The sequence below is a fragment of the Solea solea genome, chromosome 19 (genome assembly GCF_958295425.1).
Source record: "Solea solea chromosome 19, fSolSol10.1, whole genome shotgun sequence".
In the NCBI taxonomy this organism is placed as follows: Eukaryota; Metazoa; Chordata; class Actinopteri; order Pleuronectiformes; family Soleidae; genus Solea; species Solea solea.
In genome coordinates, this window is record NC_081152.1 from 11,557,546 (window position 1) to 11,575,957 (window position 18,412).

The 18,412-nt window shown below is 41.0% G+C and overlaps 2 protein-coding genes across 2 annotated transcripts; both read left to right on the forward strand.

Moving 5' to 3' along the window:
* The first annotated feature begins 250 nt into the window (after positions 1-250).
* On the forward strand, positions 251-3,018 carry LOC131446457 (proteinase-activated receptor 3-like). The gene is made up of 2 exons (XM_058617685.1): positions 251-513; positions 612-3,018. The coding sequence occupies exon 2, from the start codon at positions 665-667 to the stop codon at positions 1,553-1,555; it is 891 nt and encodes a 296-aa protein (XP_058473668.1). The 5' UTR covers positions 251-513; positions 612-664; the 3' UTR covers positions 1,556-3,018.
* A 6,335-nt stretch (positions 3,019-9,353) lies between these two features.
* On the forward strand, positions 9,354-10,245 carry LOC131446660 (proteinase-activated receptor 3-like). Its single transcript, XM_058618046.1, has one exon. The coding sequence runs from the start codon at positions 9,358-9,360 to the stop codon at positions 10,243-10,245; it is 888 nt and encodes a 295-aa protein (XP_058474029.1). The 5' UTR covers positions 9,354-9,357.
* The last annotated feature ends 8,167 nt before the right edge of the window (positions 10,246-18,412 follow it).

The window sequence follows — 18,412 nt, forward strand, 5'->3', positions numbered from 1 at the left end:
CAGCGAGTTGACTAATCAGCCTCTCGTTGCAGTCGTCGCTGGAGCAGGAGCAGATCTACACATGGAGTTAAACAAAACAAAAAATTAAAATCATTTAAAACTACACCTACTTGTCTGTGACGTCTGCTGGGAAAGAAAACAACACCTTCTCTTGCCATGTGGAGACATTGATTTACTGGTGGAAAATGGCACAACAGATTAAGTGCACCTTTCACATCACATCACAACATAACGTAACCTGTGTGTTTGATCGTGTCATTGTAACTAAGCCAAGGTTATTATCTTTGACCCATAACCTGCTGTATACACATCTGTCTTGAGTGAGCTGATCATAACCAGAATGTGCAGTGAAGTGTTGTCTGAATGGTTCTAATCTGTCCTGAATGTGTCCTCAGGTCGGATTACAGAACACCACATTTGGAAGAACGCAATAATGCAATCTGTCCCCAGGATGGATTAGTGACCACCACTTCAGCTAACTGCATCTGATTTGCTGAATTGTAAATTCCAAATGTAAACATACCTATTGAGCGTGGATGTTGATACCTGGTGTGAATGGAGCCTTCATGAATGTCTCTAAGAACAGAATCTGGTGTGTGTTTGTCCGACAGATCTCTACATTGGCTGGTGGTCTTGAGAATCTTAAGTTTCCCTGACGACCTTCATGGAGGTCACTCACATCAACTCCTCTGTGCTCTACATCTCTCACAGACCCGACAACTCCACTGTGGGACAGATGACAGAGTATGAGCAATGCAAAGACATGCCTGCTCTCCTCATTTGGTACCTGTGCCTTCAGGTTATCAACATGTTCCTGGGCATACCTGCCAACCTCACCGTGCTGTGGCTCATCCACAAGAACAAAGGCGAATCCTCCAGCTCAGATATCTTCATCTTTCAACTGGCGATATTAGATGTGCTCTTCTGCCTCATCCTTCCTCTTGAACTGGCCATCAAAGCCTTCCACACCACGAGCATCACCTGGTACATCCTGCGCTTCTTCTACGGCCTGAAAGACTCCTCACCGCTGTTTCTTTCCTGCATCTGCTTGGACCGGTACGTAGCTGTGGTCCACCCCATCTTCTTCACTGAGCTCAATGGCCGGCATCACAGAACAGTCCTGGCCATAGTGGTCTGGATTATCATTTTGGCCTATGCTGCTGCTAAATGTGTAGGCAACATTCCCAACTTTGACAAGGTCTTCACGGCGATGATACTTGGAGCATTTGCTTTCATGGTCTTCTGCAACATTGCCATTCTGTGGGCGCTGCGGCAGTCTGGGCCCGGCAGAGATGAGATGCACCCTGTGAAGAAGAGAGCCTTCAAAATGGTCCTCATCATCCTGGCCATCATCGTGTTCAACTACTTTCCACCTGTGGCGCTGTTCCCCTTCCAGGAATATTACTCTCCTGACGTGTTTCGATGCTATATTCACTACGTGGCCTTCGGCTTGATGGATTTCAGTAGCACCGTTCAACCGATGCTCTACCTCTCCAAGGAAAAGATGCCACAGAGCCTCAACTGCTGTCACAGCTGCACCACTCATGCAAAATAGACCAACATGAATGCACTAACATACTGCATGTAATCATGAGGTTAAATACAAGAATCACTGATTTAAATTGTCTGAATTGTCATATTTCCAAATTAAGTATCACCACTTTGAAAATGAAGTAATGAAGCACAATTTTAGCTCAACACCCTATTTGAATTAAGCATTACCACAGTTCACTTAAAGGTCCAATGCGTGAGAATTAGTGACATCTAATGGTGAGATGCCTCCACACAACAATAGTGGACTAAACAAGAAATATGTCATTCTTCATTATTTGCTTCAAAATATGGAATGCACGCTCTGTGTGGTTTGCCCACAAGACAGCAGCCTCTGTGAAGCAAGGCCATTGCCTACAATACACATTATAGACTTCTTCTAATGCTATGTTCACACCAAATGTGAATCTTCGCACCATTAGTATCTATCGCACCGTGGGATCACTTTGGTGCATTTGTGTCAATCAACCATGACGAATGGTTGCACTCTATCTCTGGACACACCTGCAGAGATAAAACCACCATCGTGTGGGGTTTCACAACACCATCCAGAGTTGGACACAACTCAGCCGTTTACTTCAGGGCGAGCAGGCGCTCAACAGCTGGGACTGAAGTCGTCAAATGATCTGCTCGTCAAGCGAAAGCATCGCTGGAAGCAGTTCTCATCCATGCAGAGCTCCTGAAGTCAGCGGTGAAACTCGCCGAGTCGCGTCCGTCTCTGGATGGTGTGGGGGTGGAGTGGCTCAGTGGTTAAGACCCTACCTTGTGTACCAAAGACATCATGGTCGCAAGTTCGATTCCACCCCTGGCTAATTGTACTTGATTCCATTGTAAGTCGCTTTGGATAAAAGCGTCTGCTAAATGACATGTAATGTAATGTAATGTGTTGTGAAACCGCACACAATGGCGGTTTCTTCTCTGCAGATGTTCCCACAAGAGATAGAGTACATATAACAACTTGTGTCCTAGAGCTCCGAGTGCAGTTACACACTTGTGTGCAAAGTATATTTGTCTTTGCCAATAAATCTTCCTAACTGAAACTGGAGGAAGTTAGAACCTCAACTCCTTCATCTCCTCTGCTTTTATCTAAAACTTTGAATTTGAACTCATGTGGCGTGTTTCACTCTTTACACAATTTATGCATAATTATACATATGATGGTGGTTAACTCGGCAACAGGACCACTAATATTTAGTTACTTCTCCACCACTCATGAACAAAAACATGGACACTTTTTGAACCCAAGCCATTTTCACTTTTCACACAAATGACACATGAACTGTACGTCATGTTATTTCTGCGTCCAGCTTTGGCTGTATGCCGTTTGTTTTTTCAGCTTCTACGTGTGTAGTGAGACACTTCATCTCCAATATAGTACATATGAGTCCCCCTATTATGTTTTCCTGTATGTAGCCTTCAACTGCTGTCAACCTGAATAAATATCAATAAAGATTCAACTTTGACTTGCTTACAGTGTGACATTAGTTTACATTTCACAAATCACACACACACAATTTAGTTTGAACCAATCCTCTTGTAGTATATGGAAAGGTAAGACACATTTTGGGCCATAAAGTGCCCACTGTGGGGACAAAGTACCTCTGTACACATACTCATGTGCGTGTGTAGTAAACAGACTTAGTTTTTCCCGATTTACCCAGGAAATAATGACAAAGACTGTGTTTTTGTACTGAAAAATGTAAACCTTTGGATTATATTCTCTCAGTAAATTCAATAAATCCTGAGTAGCGAACACTAAGTTAAAGTACACAAGGATTCAGTGGAGAGTGGAGACAACAGTTATTTTAGGAAGGTGCTGCAGTATTCTGTTGAACAGGTGAGTGTCATTGTGCATCACAAAATAACTCCTGACCCTCTGAATTAACAACACTATCAATTTTAATATTAGGTGAGGTATTCAGTTCTCTTTCAGGCCGTTGGCGTTGGTATTTTCTTTATAACAGCACAGAAAAGAAGGAAACCAAGCTATGGTTTTACTACATGTGTCATCACTGCATTTGAGTTCAGTCAAGTGTCATCTAATGTCAAAAGACTTACAGCTCCCTCATGTGGTATACAATGTCAACACAGCTCTATGTCAACTCTACTCTTTTTTTATTTTCATGTTGTTTCTGGTCTTCTTTAATGTCTGTGTATAGAATCTGGAAGTGTTCAATCCAATTTATTTTACATTTGATGATTTAAAAGGAAATCAGTTTAAGATTCCCTTCAAACATATTCACTAAATGTGTGGATATGAACCGAATCACAATCTCGCCTAGGACACCAAAGTGCTGTCAGCCACACGCTCAAACAGTTTTAAAAATGTTTCCACATTAGACTCCTCAAATTTGTTTTAAAGCCACGTCCAAACTGTCAGGAGCAACCTGACCAGAAGGGGCCAATTTGTGCTCAAACTTCTATTTTCCACGTTCTAGCTCTTGTTCTGCACACTCAAGTTCAAGTTCTGTGCTTTTCAGTCTCAATCTGCTGCTCCATTCTCATTTTATCTAACCGAAGAAGTAAGAGCTCCTTCTGCTGCTACTAAAGTATGTGCAGACACACCCTGTCCCTAAGTCTATTAAGTGCAAACATTTCAATTTGAGATTGGATATCACAATAAAACAAAACAAAAGGCCTCCAGCTCCCACTCAGTCAATTTAAATTTACAGATACATGCATCACAATTGAAATTCTCATGTGCCTGTCTGTCTCTCGCCACCCCCCAAAAAAAGAAGAAAAATGTCAAACCATGAGAGGGAGATCACATAAACGGAGTTACTCACATGTGGGATTCCATCCAGCCAGCCAACAGGAAACAAACAATCTCTTTAAAAACAAAACAAAAACAAGACTGTAGTTTGAAGAGCCGCATATTGTAGTGCAGACAAAACAATAAAAATGAGGACAGGCGAGCGAAATGCAGTCAATTAGGAAAGTCAGCCTGGAGTCGATCAGTGTTCAGTAACGTGGTGTCTGAGTGTTGTGTGTGTGTGTGTGTGTGTGTGTGTGTCTCCTCTCTCAAGTCAAACAGACAAAGAAGGACAAAAAGAGCCTCTCAGGCCTCAGGAGCAGCACGCAGGAGGAGCTGATCAGCTGTTGAGGGGCGGCCCCACTCACAAGCACACCTGAACCTAAAGGGGAGGGAGCACACACATACAGGTGTGATGGCAGAGGGAAACATATTATATCGGTTCTCTCTGTGGAATCTGTTTTTTTGTCTTCTTCATCTTCAACAATTTCACTCACATTTCCCATCCCCACTTTTCACTCTAACCCTAACAATACCATTATGTTTTAACCTTCAACTCACACAGCTGAGGCAAATGAAAGAGCAGGAGCAGGAGCAGGAGAAGGACACTCTGCTGACAGGCCTGGAGGTGGTGAAGCGGCCACAGACTTGTACCAGGGCCAAATCCACAATGTCACAGAGAGACAGCCACAGCTCCCACTGCACAGTGAGAGCAAGACTGGTCGAAAACTGCCACGGCTAAGAACTTCATGTGTTCTTTTCTACACAATACACCCACACTACAGATTCATGGTGCTTAATATTAAATGTAACTCTTTTTTTTGTCCCTGAGGGGGCAATTAAATGGCATAGAGAGCACCACATCTGTGTAGAGGTGATCAGATGTGGAGGACATCCGAGTAAGATTTTTTTTTTAACGAGAACCCTGTTTGACCAGTTGGTCACAAAATCAATAATCCATAAAATTAGCTGGTAGTCCAGGTGAAAACTGGCTATTAACTTCTCAGCAAGCTGTCTACGGCTGCATGCTGTTAAATGCGGAAGAGAAGTCGGCAAATAGGAGTCTTGCAATGGTATTAGGGGACTCCAGATGTTTGTGAATGGTGTCCACTCCTCTGCCAGCCCTGTATGCGAACTGATATGGGTTCACCAATGGATCAACAATCCTGGTGATGTGGCTTTTAACAATCTTTTCCAAAGAGTTCATCACCAGTAAGGTGAGAGCCACAGGCCTCAGATCATTGAGAACCTTTTTGGGCTCCTTCCTCAGTATGGAGATCACGGTTGAATATTTTCACTTCTGTGCTGCAGTTTATAGAAGTCTAAACAGATGATGGAATATACTCCCCAGCTGCTCAGCACAGTGTCCACCTACAGATGTTATCAGGTCCAGAGACTGTGATGAGTTTAGTCCATTTGAAGGCACTCACCACCTCCTCTCTGCTGAAGGAGAGGGTTGATTCACCAGGATGGAGTGAGGAAATAACCAGCAACACTAAGCACCTCCAGCCTCCAGCTCCTCCACAAGCCATACAGAGGCTGAAGGACCAGAACCACTTCTCACTCAGGTTCGACACCAACAACAAACCACCGATAGATAGAAATCACACTAGCCTGCAGGAGCATGTGTGATGCTTGATGAAGCAGGATGATGAACTAAACTTTGCAAGTCATTTCCTGATGCCAGTAGGTGACGTGATAACTTTGAGCCAATGTGTGAACGACTGTATTCAACTACCTTGACAAACATGGCAGTTTTCCATTTTCCTTCCCATAATCAACATCCACCCATACATCTCGATGAGTTAGATTTAAATCTTATTGAATAATACATGAAAATGTAATACCCTTCAATACCTTTGTTTCTGAAATACAGATATTACTGCTGCTTCTGTGTGTGTTTCTGCTCTAATGACACTCTTCTCCTTCACAGGAGGGAAACACCATTTCTGCTTCACCTGACACCAAGACAAACAGCTCACAGAACAGGTAAATAAACTGGGATGGATGATCAAGTTTTAACAGATGCTGTTCAAACACACACATCACAATTAGCAGCGTAAATACTGTATCCTGTTCATAGAGGACTGTACCGTAACATTAATCTTGATCTATTTGTTGCAGCGTGATTCTAAAAGTTCATAAATGGCAGATGACATAAAGAGAAATAACAGGTTCAGGTTGAAGTTTAATGAAGTCAAATTCAAACCCACTGGCAAACATCACACCGTGATACTTGGCCTTGTGTAACATGTTACTCATCATTACACGAAATTGAATCAGAAGCGATTTTCTGTTGCATCAGTTGTTTACTGACGATTTTTCGTCAGGCACCAATGGTTGGATCATTGCCAATCGGTGTGAATGGATCGTACTCAACACAAACCTTAATATTTTTCCCATTTTCTTTTTTTACTCACTTTTACACTTTGACACCATTTAAGTCATCATTTTCCTCATTGTTTCATGATTATTTAAAATGTTTTTTTAGGAAAGATAAATATACAAAGGCATTAACCTAAATATGTTGTCATCTGGGGGAGATCTTCACCTTAAACACCCTTATCTGTGATTGGATGATCAGATAGAGCAGGATCCCTGAAGTGTTGGGTCATTTTTCCAAAAGATGTTTTTTTTATTATTCTTTTTGAGGTGAAGACTCAGTGATGCTTCACAGTGGGACAGACGTACGCAAGGATTCGGTGGAGAGCGGGGACAGCGGTTATTTTAGGAAGGTGCTGCAGTGCTCTGTTGAACAGGTGAGTGTGATTTTGCAGAACAAATAACTACTGACCTCTCCATCTAAATGAATAACACTGTCAATTTTAATATAGTGGGAGATCTTCAGTCCTCTTTTAAGCTGTTACCAGTATTTTTAGAATAACACCGACTTTATTAGTTCACATGATCTGCCGCTTGTTATAACATGTATGGCTCGTGCTATGTGACAGTGACACTTGTGATAACTAAGGGGAGAAGACATTTGTTTAGTGAAAGACTAACATTAAAGTAAGAGGTTTCATTTACTGTACAAAACTGCACATTTGTTTTTACAGGTTACAGGTTTTTGTTTGTCACAAAAACGGCTTTTCTGATTGACATTGTTGAACATTAAATGTTAAAACGTGTGTTTTTCTGCCTCAGACTTTCTGTTTGCTGGTGTATTGTCACTTCCGTCCACTGCCATTAACTGTCTTGGGTTGTCAAACGTGAACATTTATTTAGCACAATGAATGATATGATGTGATAAAATTCACAATCCACATTGACTGGAGCAGTAACATAGTATTTAATCTGCACCGGAGAAGGGGGATACACAGTGTTTCTCAATCCTGGTCCTGGGGACCCGCTGCCCTGTTTTAGATGTCTCCGTGCTCCAACACACCTGATTCAAATGAACGATTTGAAGCATTTAAGCCTCTGAAAACATGCAGGGCAGTAACATAATAATAGATAATAAAAATCTCCTCTGGATTATTGTGTGTAGTATATAAATCACAAGGTTTCAATAATTTCAGATGCTGAAATGATATTTGGTCAAATAGCCAACAGTAGCCTACTAATATTCTAGCAGTATGGTTTAATAGCACAGGCACAGGCTGAAAATAAAGTTGTATAGAGCCTATATAAAATGAAGCAATGTCCACTTATGATCATCAAAGTGACTCAAAAATTCTCTTTTGAGTCAGACTAATAAAGAAATTCATTTGAATTTCAACCATTTGTTTCTGACACGCAGCTCCTTCCCATCTCCATCGTCTCATTCCATCTATTGATTTTCTGAGTTGCCTACAGCAACAAGTTCCAACAACAGGTGCAAAGGTTAATAAATGAAATTTGGAAGTAAATGTATCAACTGACTCGTCTATTATCAGGGTCAACGAATTATGTCAGATATATTATTACAGCAGAAGCTCATTGATGCAGCAGGACTTTACTCCCTCTGCCGATGGAAATAAATCCACCACATTCAGCGCTCACCACTATAATCAGATGCTGTGTAATGACATCAAGAGAGCTTCTGACACCCAAAAATATGACCGAGCTAAAACCACAAAAATTGTAAAGACCGAGTGTTATAGCACACAGGAGGTGAGTAGTTTCATGACAAGACAGATGGAGGCAACTCGTAAAGGGAACAGGTTGAGGTATGAGTGAAAAAACAAAGATACCCAACAACAACAAAAATCACCAAAAGAAAAAAAAACACTACAGCTTTAACACATGTTTGTTTTTAGTTGTGTGTCTTTAATGAATGTGACTCAATGTCCTATTCAATTTTTCTCTAGACAGCTGTAGAAGAGAGAGTGTGACAGGACAGAGCTGGCTCAGCAGCCGCAGCACCAGGTGAGTGGAGTCGCTTACCTGGAGAAAGTAGTGGCCGGAGCAAGAGAAAGAAAAAAACAACACCTTCTTTTATCATTGTGTACAGTAAAGGAAGCGCCACGTTTATTATCTTTGACCCATAACTTGTGTGTCATGCCTGGGCCTTTGACCCGTTAACACTATGAATGGTTGTAAATCTGTCCTGAATGTGTCCACAGATCTGATTACTTTCTTACACTAATCAGTGCTCCTACATTTATTTATTTGTATTTATTTGATTCCTCCTCCACAGCACAGTAACGCTGATCACCATATGATTTTTATCTTCTAATGGTGAAAACTTGATATGTTACAGCAGCGTGTGTAGTGCTTTGATTCACTCGAGCTCCTCTCGTTCAATTCTCTCTCTCTCACACACACAAACACAGCAGACACATCTGTACAATCAGACTCTTTGACAATCATCGTGTTCTTGCAAACAGTCATGACGACAGTGTATATTTGAAAGAAGAGAGGGTAAGCCAGCTTGGTCGCAGGAGACACAGCCAGGATGCAATTTAATACCAGTTGTGACCAATCCTACTTAAAGCAACTGGATAAGAATGAACGGAGCATGGATGTTGATACCAGGTCTGAATGGGACCTTTATGAATGTCTCTAACAACAGAATCTGGTGTGTGTTTGTTTGACAGATCTCTGTTTCCCAGACGACCTTTGATCGTGCCATCATGGAGGTCATTCACATCAACTCCTCTGTGCTCAACATCTCTCACAGACCAGACAACTCCACTGTTGGAGAGATGACAGTGTATGAGCGATGCAAGCACATGCCCACTATCCTCATTTGGTACCTGGGCCTTCAGTTTATCAACACGTTCCTGGGCATACCAGCCAACCTCACCGTGCTGTGGCTCATTCACAAGAACAAAGACTCCTCCTCCTCAGATATCTTCATCTTTCAACTGGCGATATTAGATGTGCTCTTCTGTCTCATCCTTCCTCTTGAACTGGCCAACAAACTCTTCCTTGACACCAGCAGCACCTGGTTCGTCCTGCGCTTCTTCTACGGCCTGAAAGACTCCTCACCGCTGTTTCTTTCCTGCATCTGCTTGGACCGGTACCTAGCGGTGGTCCACCCCATCTTCTTCACTGAGCTCAATGGCCGGCATCACAGAACAGTCCTGGCCATAGTGGTCTGGATTATCATTTTGGCCTATACCGCTGCTTATTGTGTAGGAAACATTCCCAACTTTAATAAGGTCTTTCCGGCTATGATACCAGCAGCATTTGCTTTCATGGTCTTCTGCAACATTGCCATTCTGTGGGCGCTGCGGCAGTCAGGACCCGGCAGAGATGAGATGCACCCTATGAAGAAGAGAGCCTTCAAAATGGTCCTCATCATCCTGGCCATCATAGTGTTCCACTACCTTCCACCTGTGGCGCTGTTCCCCTTCGAAGAATATTTCTCTCCTGACGTGTTTCGATGCTATATTCACTTCTTGGCCTTCGGCTTGATGGATTTCAGCAGTAGCGTTCAACCGATGCTCTACCTCTCCAAGGAAAAGATGCCACAGAGCCTCAACTGCTGTCACAGCTGCACCACTCATGCACAGTAGACGCCCATGAAAGGTTTCTATATTAAAGTTAATCTATGAATGTACTACTCACATGGTTCAATACAACAATATTTTGGATTTCTGATACATTTGTTTCACACATCACATTGTTTCAAGTAAAGTATCACCACTTTGAAAATTAACTACTTAAACACAGTTTTAGCCCAAGACCCTATTTGAACTTAGCATTACCACTGTTCACTTTCAGGTCCTAAGTGTAAGAATTAGTGACATCTAATGGTTAGATGCCTCCACATAGTGGCCATACGTGAATAGTACTTACAAAAAGCTTCATGATTGGTCCACTAGATCGCCTCGGGCGGCAGCCCCAACAGACATATCAGAGAATCAGAATCAGAATCAGAAGAGCTTTATTGCCAAGTATGATTTGCACATACAAGGAATTTGTTCTGGTGTCATTGGTGCATAACAAGCATACAAAATTAAAAAAAAAAGAAATAATAAATATATATATATATAGATATATATATTTATATATCTATATATATATAGATGTATATATATATCTATATATATATATATATATAAATATATATATATAGGAGCCATTTGGCTTAATTTGTCCACTAGGTGCCATTTTTGGTGACACAATATAATTATTTTTTTGACCGCTTTGTTTAGCTGCTGTAAGTCACGCTGTGGTGGCAAGCGATTATGTGTAGTGAGGGAGATTGTAAAAATCGATGTAAATTATGTGAAGTCTGATAAATTCCCCTATACACATAAGGCCAGTGGTTGCTTCTAAAGTGCGCCATCTAAAAGCCTTGGTATACTTCCACAAGCAGCCCACGGACCCAATGCGCTCCGTGCGCACAACGCGATATGCGTCACCAGATTTTGGAAGCACGCGCAAAGAGCATGTTGGGTGCACATGGACAACGCATGCACAAACTGAACTTACGCCCCACCAATAGGTGGAGTATAAGCCCCGCTCACCAAGCAGAAAATCTCATCTGTCATAGGGTGAAAGGGAGGGGAACACCCTGGTTAGGTCACCAGTCCATCACAAGGCCACATAGAGACAAACAACCACCCACTCTCGAAACCCAAATCTGCATGTTTTTGGACTGTGGGAGAAAACCCACACACACTCAGGGAGAACATGCAAACTACATGCAGAAACAAACAAATATTTATACATATGACTGTTGGTTAACTTAGCAACAGCAACAATCACTAATTTATGTCTTAACGCCAATATTTAGTCACTTCTCTCTACCACTTGCGAACAAAAACGTGCAAACATTTCACACAAATGACACAAATGTATATGTACGTCATGTTATTTCTGCGTCCAGCTTTGGCTGTATACTGTATACTGTATTCTGCTTTTTCAGCTTCTATATGTGGTGACACACTTCAGCCCCATGTTTTTTAAAGCAATGGATTTTCAACTAATTCATTACAAAGTCTGTATCCCCATTGTATGTATAGTATATATATTATTTAGCCTTAAACTGATGTCAAATTCACCCTAAATAAATATCAATAAAGATTCATCTTGTCTGTCCTTATCTCATTTTCTTTTCTGTGAACTTTAGTTCAAATTTCACAAATCATCCCACAATTTAGTTTGCGTAGTATGTGTAGTAAACAGACTTAGTTTTTTTCTGACTTACCGAATAATTGCAGACGCTGTGTTTTTGTATTCTATACTTTTGGATTATATTTTTTCTTTAATTTAAATAACAAAAAAGTAAATTCAAATAAATTCAGAGTAGCAAACACTAAGTATGCAGGGATTAGGTGGAGAGTGGGGACAACAGTTATTTGAGGAAGGTGCTGCAGTATTCTGTTGAACAGGTGAGTGTCATTTTGCATTTAAAAAAAACAAACTCCTGATGCTCTGAATTAATAACTATTCATTTTAATATTGCGTGAGATTTTCTGTCCTCCTTTAGGCTGTTACTAGTATTTATATAATAGCACAGATATTATTAGTTCATATGTTCTGTGGGGGACAAGGTTGTGTTTGTAGTCAGGCTTTGCATATGCTGTTCATGACTGTGTGACTTTGAAAGGCAAAATCAACATCAAGTATGGCTCACACAAATGCTCTTTGTCTGCAATGGGTCAGTGAAACTTGTGATAACTGAGGTAAGAAGACACTGCTAAGTAAAAGACTAATATTACAGTAAAGACTAATATTAATTTTTTGAACAAAACTGCGTAGAAATAAATCAAAACTATGGAAAATGCATGTTAATTTTTGCATCTTAAAAATAACAGCATCAGGTTTCGCCTTTTCTGTTTATGATTGACAGTTTTTACTATTAAACATTAGAATGTATTTTGTCTGACGTTGACAGCCTTTAAGAAACCCTCTAACACAGGGTTTCTCAATCCTGGTCCTGTGGACCCACACTCAGCTCCAACAGCCCAAATATGACCCAACTGTCAATAATTGTTAATCAATAAAAGCATTTTCTTATGTCTTTGTCTGTTTTCTGAGCCCTGCTGTCAGCTAAGCGCTCAAACAATTAAAACAAATGTTTCCATATTAGACTCTTTAAATTTATGTTAAAGTCTTTTGTGGTAATTTTTTAAGCCACATCCAATCCGATCTGCACTCAAGCCTCCAATTTCCCCCGTTCTACCTCTTGTTTTGCGCACTCGAGTTCAATTTTAATTCTGCACATTCTCATTTTTATCCAACTGAGGAAGTGAGAGCTCCTTCTGCTGCTCAAACGACAGCAGGAACTGTTCCTGCTGCTACCCACCTTCACCACTCAGAAAACAACAAACTAAAATAACAAATAGTGTGATCTAAGACACACCCTGTCCCTATCAGATAAGTTACTCACAAGTCTATTAACCACAAACAGGATATCACAATAAGAAATTACAAATTTGCAAATGCATGCTCACAATTGATTCTCATGTGACTGTCTCAAGCCACCCCCCAAAAAGAAGAAAAATGTCAAACCATAAGAGGGAGATCAAACAAACAAAGTTACTCACATGTTGGATTCCTTCCACAAGGCAGTCGTTTGACGAGCCCCATATTGTTGAGGCTGTGTGTAGCCAAAAAAGGAGGAGAGGCGAGCAGAATGTCAGTCAATTAGTCGGTCAGTGTTGAGTAGCGTTGTAGTGGGTGGAGTGTGCTGAGTGTTGTGTGTGTGTGTGTCCTCTCTCAAGTCAAACAGTCGAAGAAGAACAAAATGAGCGTCTCAGGCCTGCAGGAGGAGCTGATCAGCTGCTGAAAGGCGGCCCCACTCACAAGCACACCTGAACCTAAAGGGGAGGGAGCACAGTCAGAGAAAACACACACACACACACACACACACACACACGTGTTATGTCGGGTCTCCCTGTGGAATCTTATTTTGTTGTCTCTTCTTAGTAGAAATGTTTCTTCTTTGTCTCCAACAATTTCACTCCATTTCCCTGCCCCCCTGTTTAACTCTAACCCTAACCCTAACCCTACCACCCTTTTTAACCTTCAACTCACACAGCTGAAGCAAATGAAAGAGCAGGAGAAGCCTCAGCCAAATTTACAAAACAATTGTACCCAGATTCACCTGATTCACCAGAAAAGAGTGAGGAAATAAATCAGCGCTATTGTCCTTGTCAAATCTGGTAAAACAACATGTCTGGCTATAAGAGGAAATAGTATTTTTTGATCCAAAATGCAGAAAATGATTCTCAAAATAGATTTCAAGGAAAACAACTGCCTGAAAATAGTATATCATTTATGGCACTAACTGAGTTCTGAACAAAACAATTAAATTATATCTGCTTGTTGGTGTTACAGCTCCTCCACAAGCCATGCAGAGGCCGAAGGACCCAAACCGACTTCTCACTCAGGTTCGACACCAACAACAAACCACCGATAGATAGAAATCACACTAGCCTGCAGGAGCATGTGTGATGCTTACTTGATTTCCTTTTATATTCATAAAGGAGGTGACGGAGAAGAGGGAACGCATCACCCAGCTGGAACAAGAGAAATCAGCTTTTTGATGCTCGAGCCAGCAGTGCACAGGACACCAGCACCATGGCTTCTCGGATCGTTGGGTCTCAGCGAGAGGTATATCTGTGTGTCGTCAGCATAGCAATGGAACGAGACATTGTGCTGCTGGATAATGTGGCCGAGTGGGAGCATATAAATAGAAAATAAGATGGCAGTGGTAATGTCCTGACATGTCAACACTGGTGTGGAGCAAGCACTCCTAAAACTGAAGTTGACTTTGTTTACCCAACTGACCTCTCATGGCAGTGACGCACCTTCAGCCATGAAACGCCCGTGACTGCAACATGTCACCACTGCTACACCCTGAACAAAACAATGCACTACCTAGACATAGACGTGAACACTCCAGAAAAGACTTGACCCAAGAGGCAAAAGACGTAAGAAACCTCAGCTGACATAGGGAGCGAAAGGCAGGGGTACACCCTGGACAGTTCGCCAGTCCATCAGAGGATTTTTCATTTGCTGTGCCACCCACCATCATCTACTGAATGATGCAGCTTGTAGCAGTTTAGCTGCTATGCAGCAGAATGTTACCAAATCTAAAAAGCCTCACAATCCCTCTCAAAACATCTCAACCTGATGAGAAGAAAAAACAAGACATGCTGGTGTATCTTCAGTGGTGGGCTGTAGGAAACTGGACTGGAGTTGGTATGAGAACACAGAATCATCACCCAACCTGAAAAGGATGTTCAAACTAAACTTTGCAAGTCATTTCCTGATGCCAGTAGGTGACGTGATAACTTTGAGCCAATGTGTGAACGACTGTCTTCAACTACCTTGACAAACATGGCAGTTTTCCATTTTCCTTCCCATAATCAACATCCACCCATACATCTCGATGAGTTAGATTTAAATCTTATTGAATAATACATGAAAATGTAATACCCTTCAATACCTTTTTTTCTGAAATACAGATATTACTGCTGCTTCTGTGTGTGTTTCTGCTCTAATGACACTCTTCTCCTTCACAGGAGGGAAACACCATTTCTGCTTCACCTGACACCAAGACAAACAGCTCACAGAACAGGTAAATAAACTGGGATGGATGATCAAGTTTTAACAGATGCTGTTCAAACACACACATCTAAATTAGCAGCGTAAATACTGTATCCTGTTCATAGAGGACTGTACCGTAAAACATTAATCTTGATCTATTTGTTGCTGCGTGATTCTAAAAGTTCATAAATGGCAGATGACATAAAGAGAAATAACAGGTTCAGGTTGAAGTTTAATGAAGTCAAATTCAAACCCACTGGCAAACATCACACCGTGATACTTGGCCTTGTGTAACATGTTACTCATCATTACACGAAATTGAATCAGAAGCGATTTTCTGTTGCATCAGTTGTTTACTGACGATTTTTCGTCAGGCACCAATGGTTGGATCATTGCCAATCGGTGTGAATGGATCGTACTCAACACAAACCTTAATATTTTTCCCATTTTCTTTTTTTACTCCCCCTTAAATCACTTTTACACTTTGACACCATTTAAGTCATCGTTTTCCTCATTGTTTCATGATTATTTAAAATGTTTTTTTTTAGGAAAGATAGATATACAAAGGCATTAACCGAAATGTGTTGTCATCCGGGGGAGATCTTCACCTTCAACACCCTTATCTGTGATTGGATGATCAGATAGAGCAGGATCCCTGAAGTGTTGGGTCATTTTTCCAAAAGATGTTTTTTTTATTATTCTTTTTGAGGTGAAGACTCAGTGATGCTTCACAGTGGGACAGACGTACGCAAGGATTCGGTGGAGAGCGGGGACAACGGTTGTTTTAGGAAGGTGCTGCAGTGCTCTGTTGAACAGGTGAGTGTGATTTTGCAGAACAAATAACTACTGACCTCTCCATCTAAATGAATAACACTGTCAATTTTAATATAGTGGGAGATCTTCAGTCCTCTTTTAAGCTGTTACCAGTATTTTTAGAATAACACCGACTTTATTAGTTCACATGATCTGCCGCTTGTTATAACATGTATGGCTCGTGCTATGTGACAGTGACACTTGTGATAACTAAGGGGAGAAGACATTTGTTTAGTGAAAGACTAATATTAAAGTAAGAGGTTTCATTTACTGTACAAAACTGCACATTTGTTTTTACAGGTTACAGGTTTTTGTTTGTCACAAAAACGGCTTTTCTGATTGACATTGTTTAACATTAAATGTTAAAACGTGTGTTTTTCTGTCTCAGACTTTCTGTTTGCTGGTGTATTGTCACTTCCGTCCACTGCCATTAACTGTCTTGGGTCGTCAAACGTGAACATTTATTTAGCACAATGAATGATGTCTGATATGATGTGATAAAATTCACAATCCACATTGACTGGAGCAGTAACATAGTATTTAATCTGCACCGGAGAAGGGGGATACACAGTGTTTCTCAATCCTGGTCCTGGGGACCCGCTGCCCTGTTTTAGATGTCTCCGTGCTCCAACACACCTGATTCAAATGAACGATTTGAATCAGGTGTGTTGGAGCGTGGAAGCCTCTGAAAACATGCAGGGCAGTAACATAATAATACAGTAAAAATCTACTCTAGATTATTGTGTGTATATAAATCACAAGGTTTCAATAATTTCAGATGCTGAAATGATATTTGGTCAAATAGCCAACAGTAGCCTACTAATATTCTAGCAGTATGGTTTAATAGCACAGGCGTGTCTGAAAATAAAGTAGTATAGAGCCTATATAAAATGAAGCAATGTCCACTTATGATCATCAAAGTGACTAAAAAATTCTCTTTTGAGTCAGACTAATAAAGAAATTCATTTGAATTTCAACCATTTGTTTCTGACACACAGCTCCTTCCTATTGATTTTCTGAGTTGCCTACAGCAACAAGTTCCAACAACAGGTGCAAAGGTTAATAAATGAAATTTAGAAGTAAATGTATCAACTGACTTGTCTATTCTCAGGATCAAAGAATTATGTCAGATATATTATTACAGCAGAAGCTCATTGATGCAGCAGGACTTTACTCCCTCTGCCGATGGAAATAAATCCACCACATTCAGCGCTCACCACTATAATCAGATGCTGTGTAATGACATCAAGAGAGCTTCTGACACCCAAAAATATGACCCAGCTGAAACCACAAAAATTGTAAAGACCGAGTGTTATAGCACACAGAAGGTGAGTAGTTTCATGACAAGACAGATGGAGGCAAATCGTAAAGGGAACAGGTTGAGGTATGAGTGAAAAAACAAAGATACCCAACAACAGCGACAACAAAAATCACCAAAAGAAAAAAAAACACTACAGCTTTAACACATGTTTGTTTTTAGTTGTGTGTCTTTAATGAATGTGACTGAATATCTGATTCAATTTTTCTCTAGACAGCTGTAGAAGAGAGAGTGTGACAGGACAGAGCTGGCTCAGCAGCCGCAGCACCAGGTGAGTGGAGTCGCTTACCTGGAGAAAGTAGTGGCCGGAGCAAGAGAAAGAAAAAAACAACACCTTCTTTTATCGTTGTGTACAGTAAAGGAAGCGCCACGTTTATTATCTTTGACCCATAACTTGTGTGCCATGCCTGGGCCTTTGACCCCGTTAACACTATGAATGGTTCTAATCCGTCCTGAATGTGTCCACAGATCTGATTACAGAAACCACATTTGGAAGAAAGGCGATCCGTCCCCAGGATGGATTACAACTAACATCGTCTGAATTTTCAGTTTCTTACACTAATCAGTGCTCCTACATTTATTTATTTGTATTTATTTGATTCCTCCTCCACAGCACAGTAACGCTGATCACCATATGATTTTTATCTTCTAATGGTGAAAACTTGATATGTTACAGCAGTGTGTGTAGAGCTTTGATTCACTCGAGCTCCTCTCGTTCAATTCTCTCTCTCTCACACACACAAACACAGCAGACACATCTGTACAATCTGACTCATTGAGAATCATCGTGTTCTTGCAAACAGTCATGACGACAGTGTATATTTGAAAGAAGAGAGGGTAAGCCAGCTTGGTCGCAGGAGACACAGCCAGGATGCAATTTAATACCAGGTGTGACCAATCCTACTTAAAGCAACTGGATAAGAATGAACGGAGCATGGATGTTGATACCAGGTCTGAATGGGACCTTTATGAATGTCTCTAACAACAGAATCTGGTGTGTGTTTGTTTGACAGATCTCTGTTTCCCCAGACGACCTTTGATCGTGC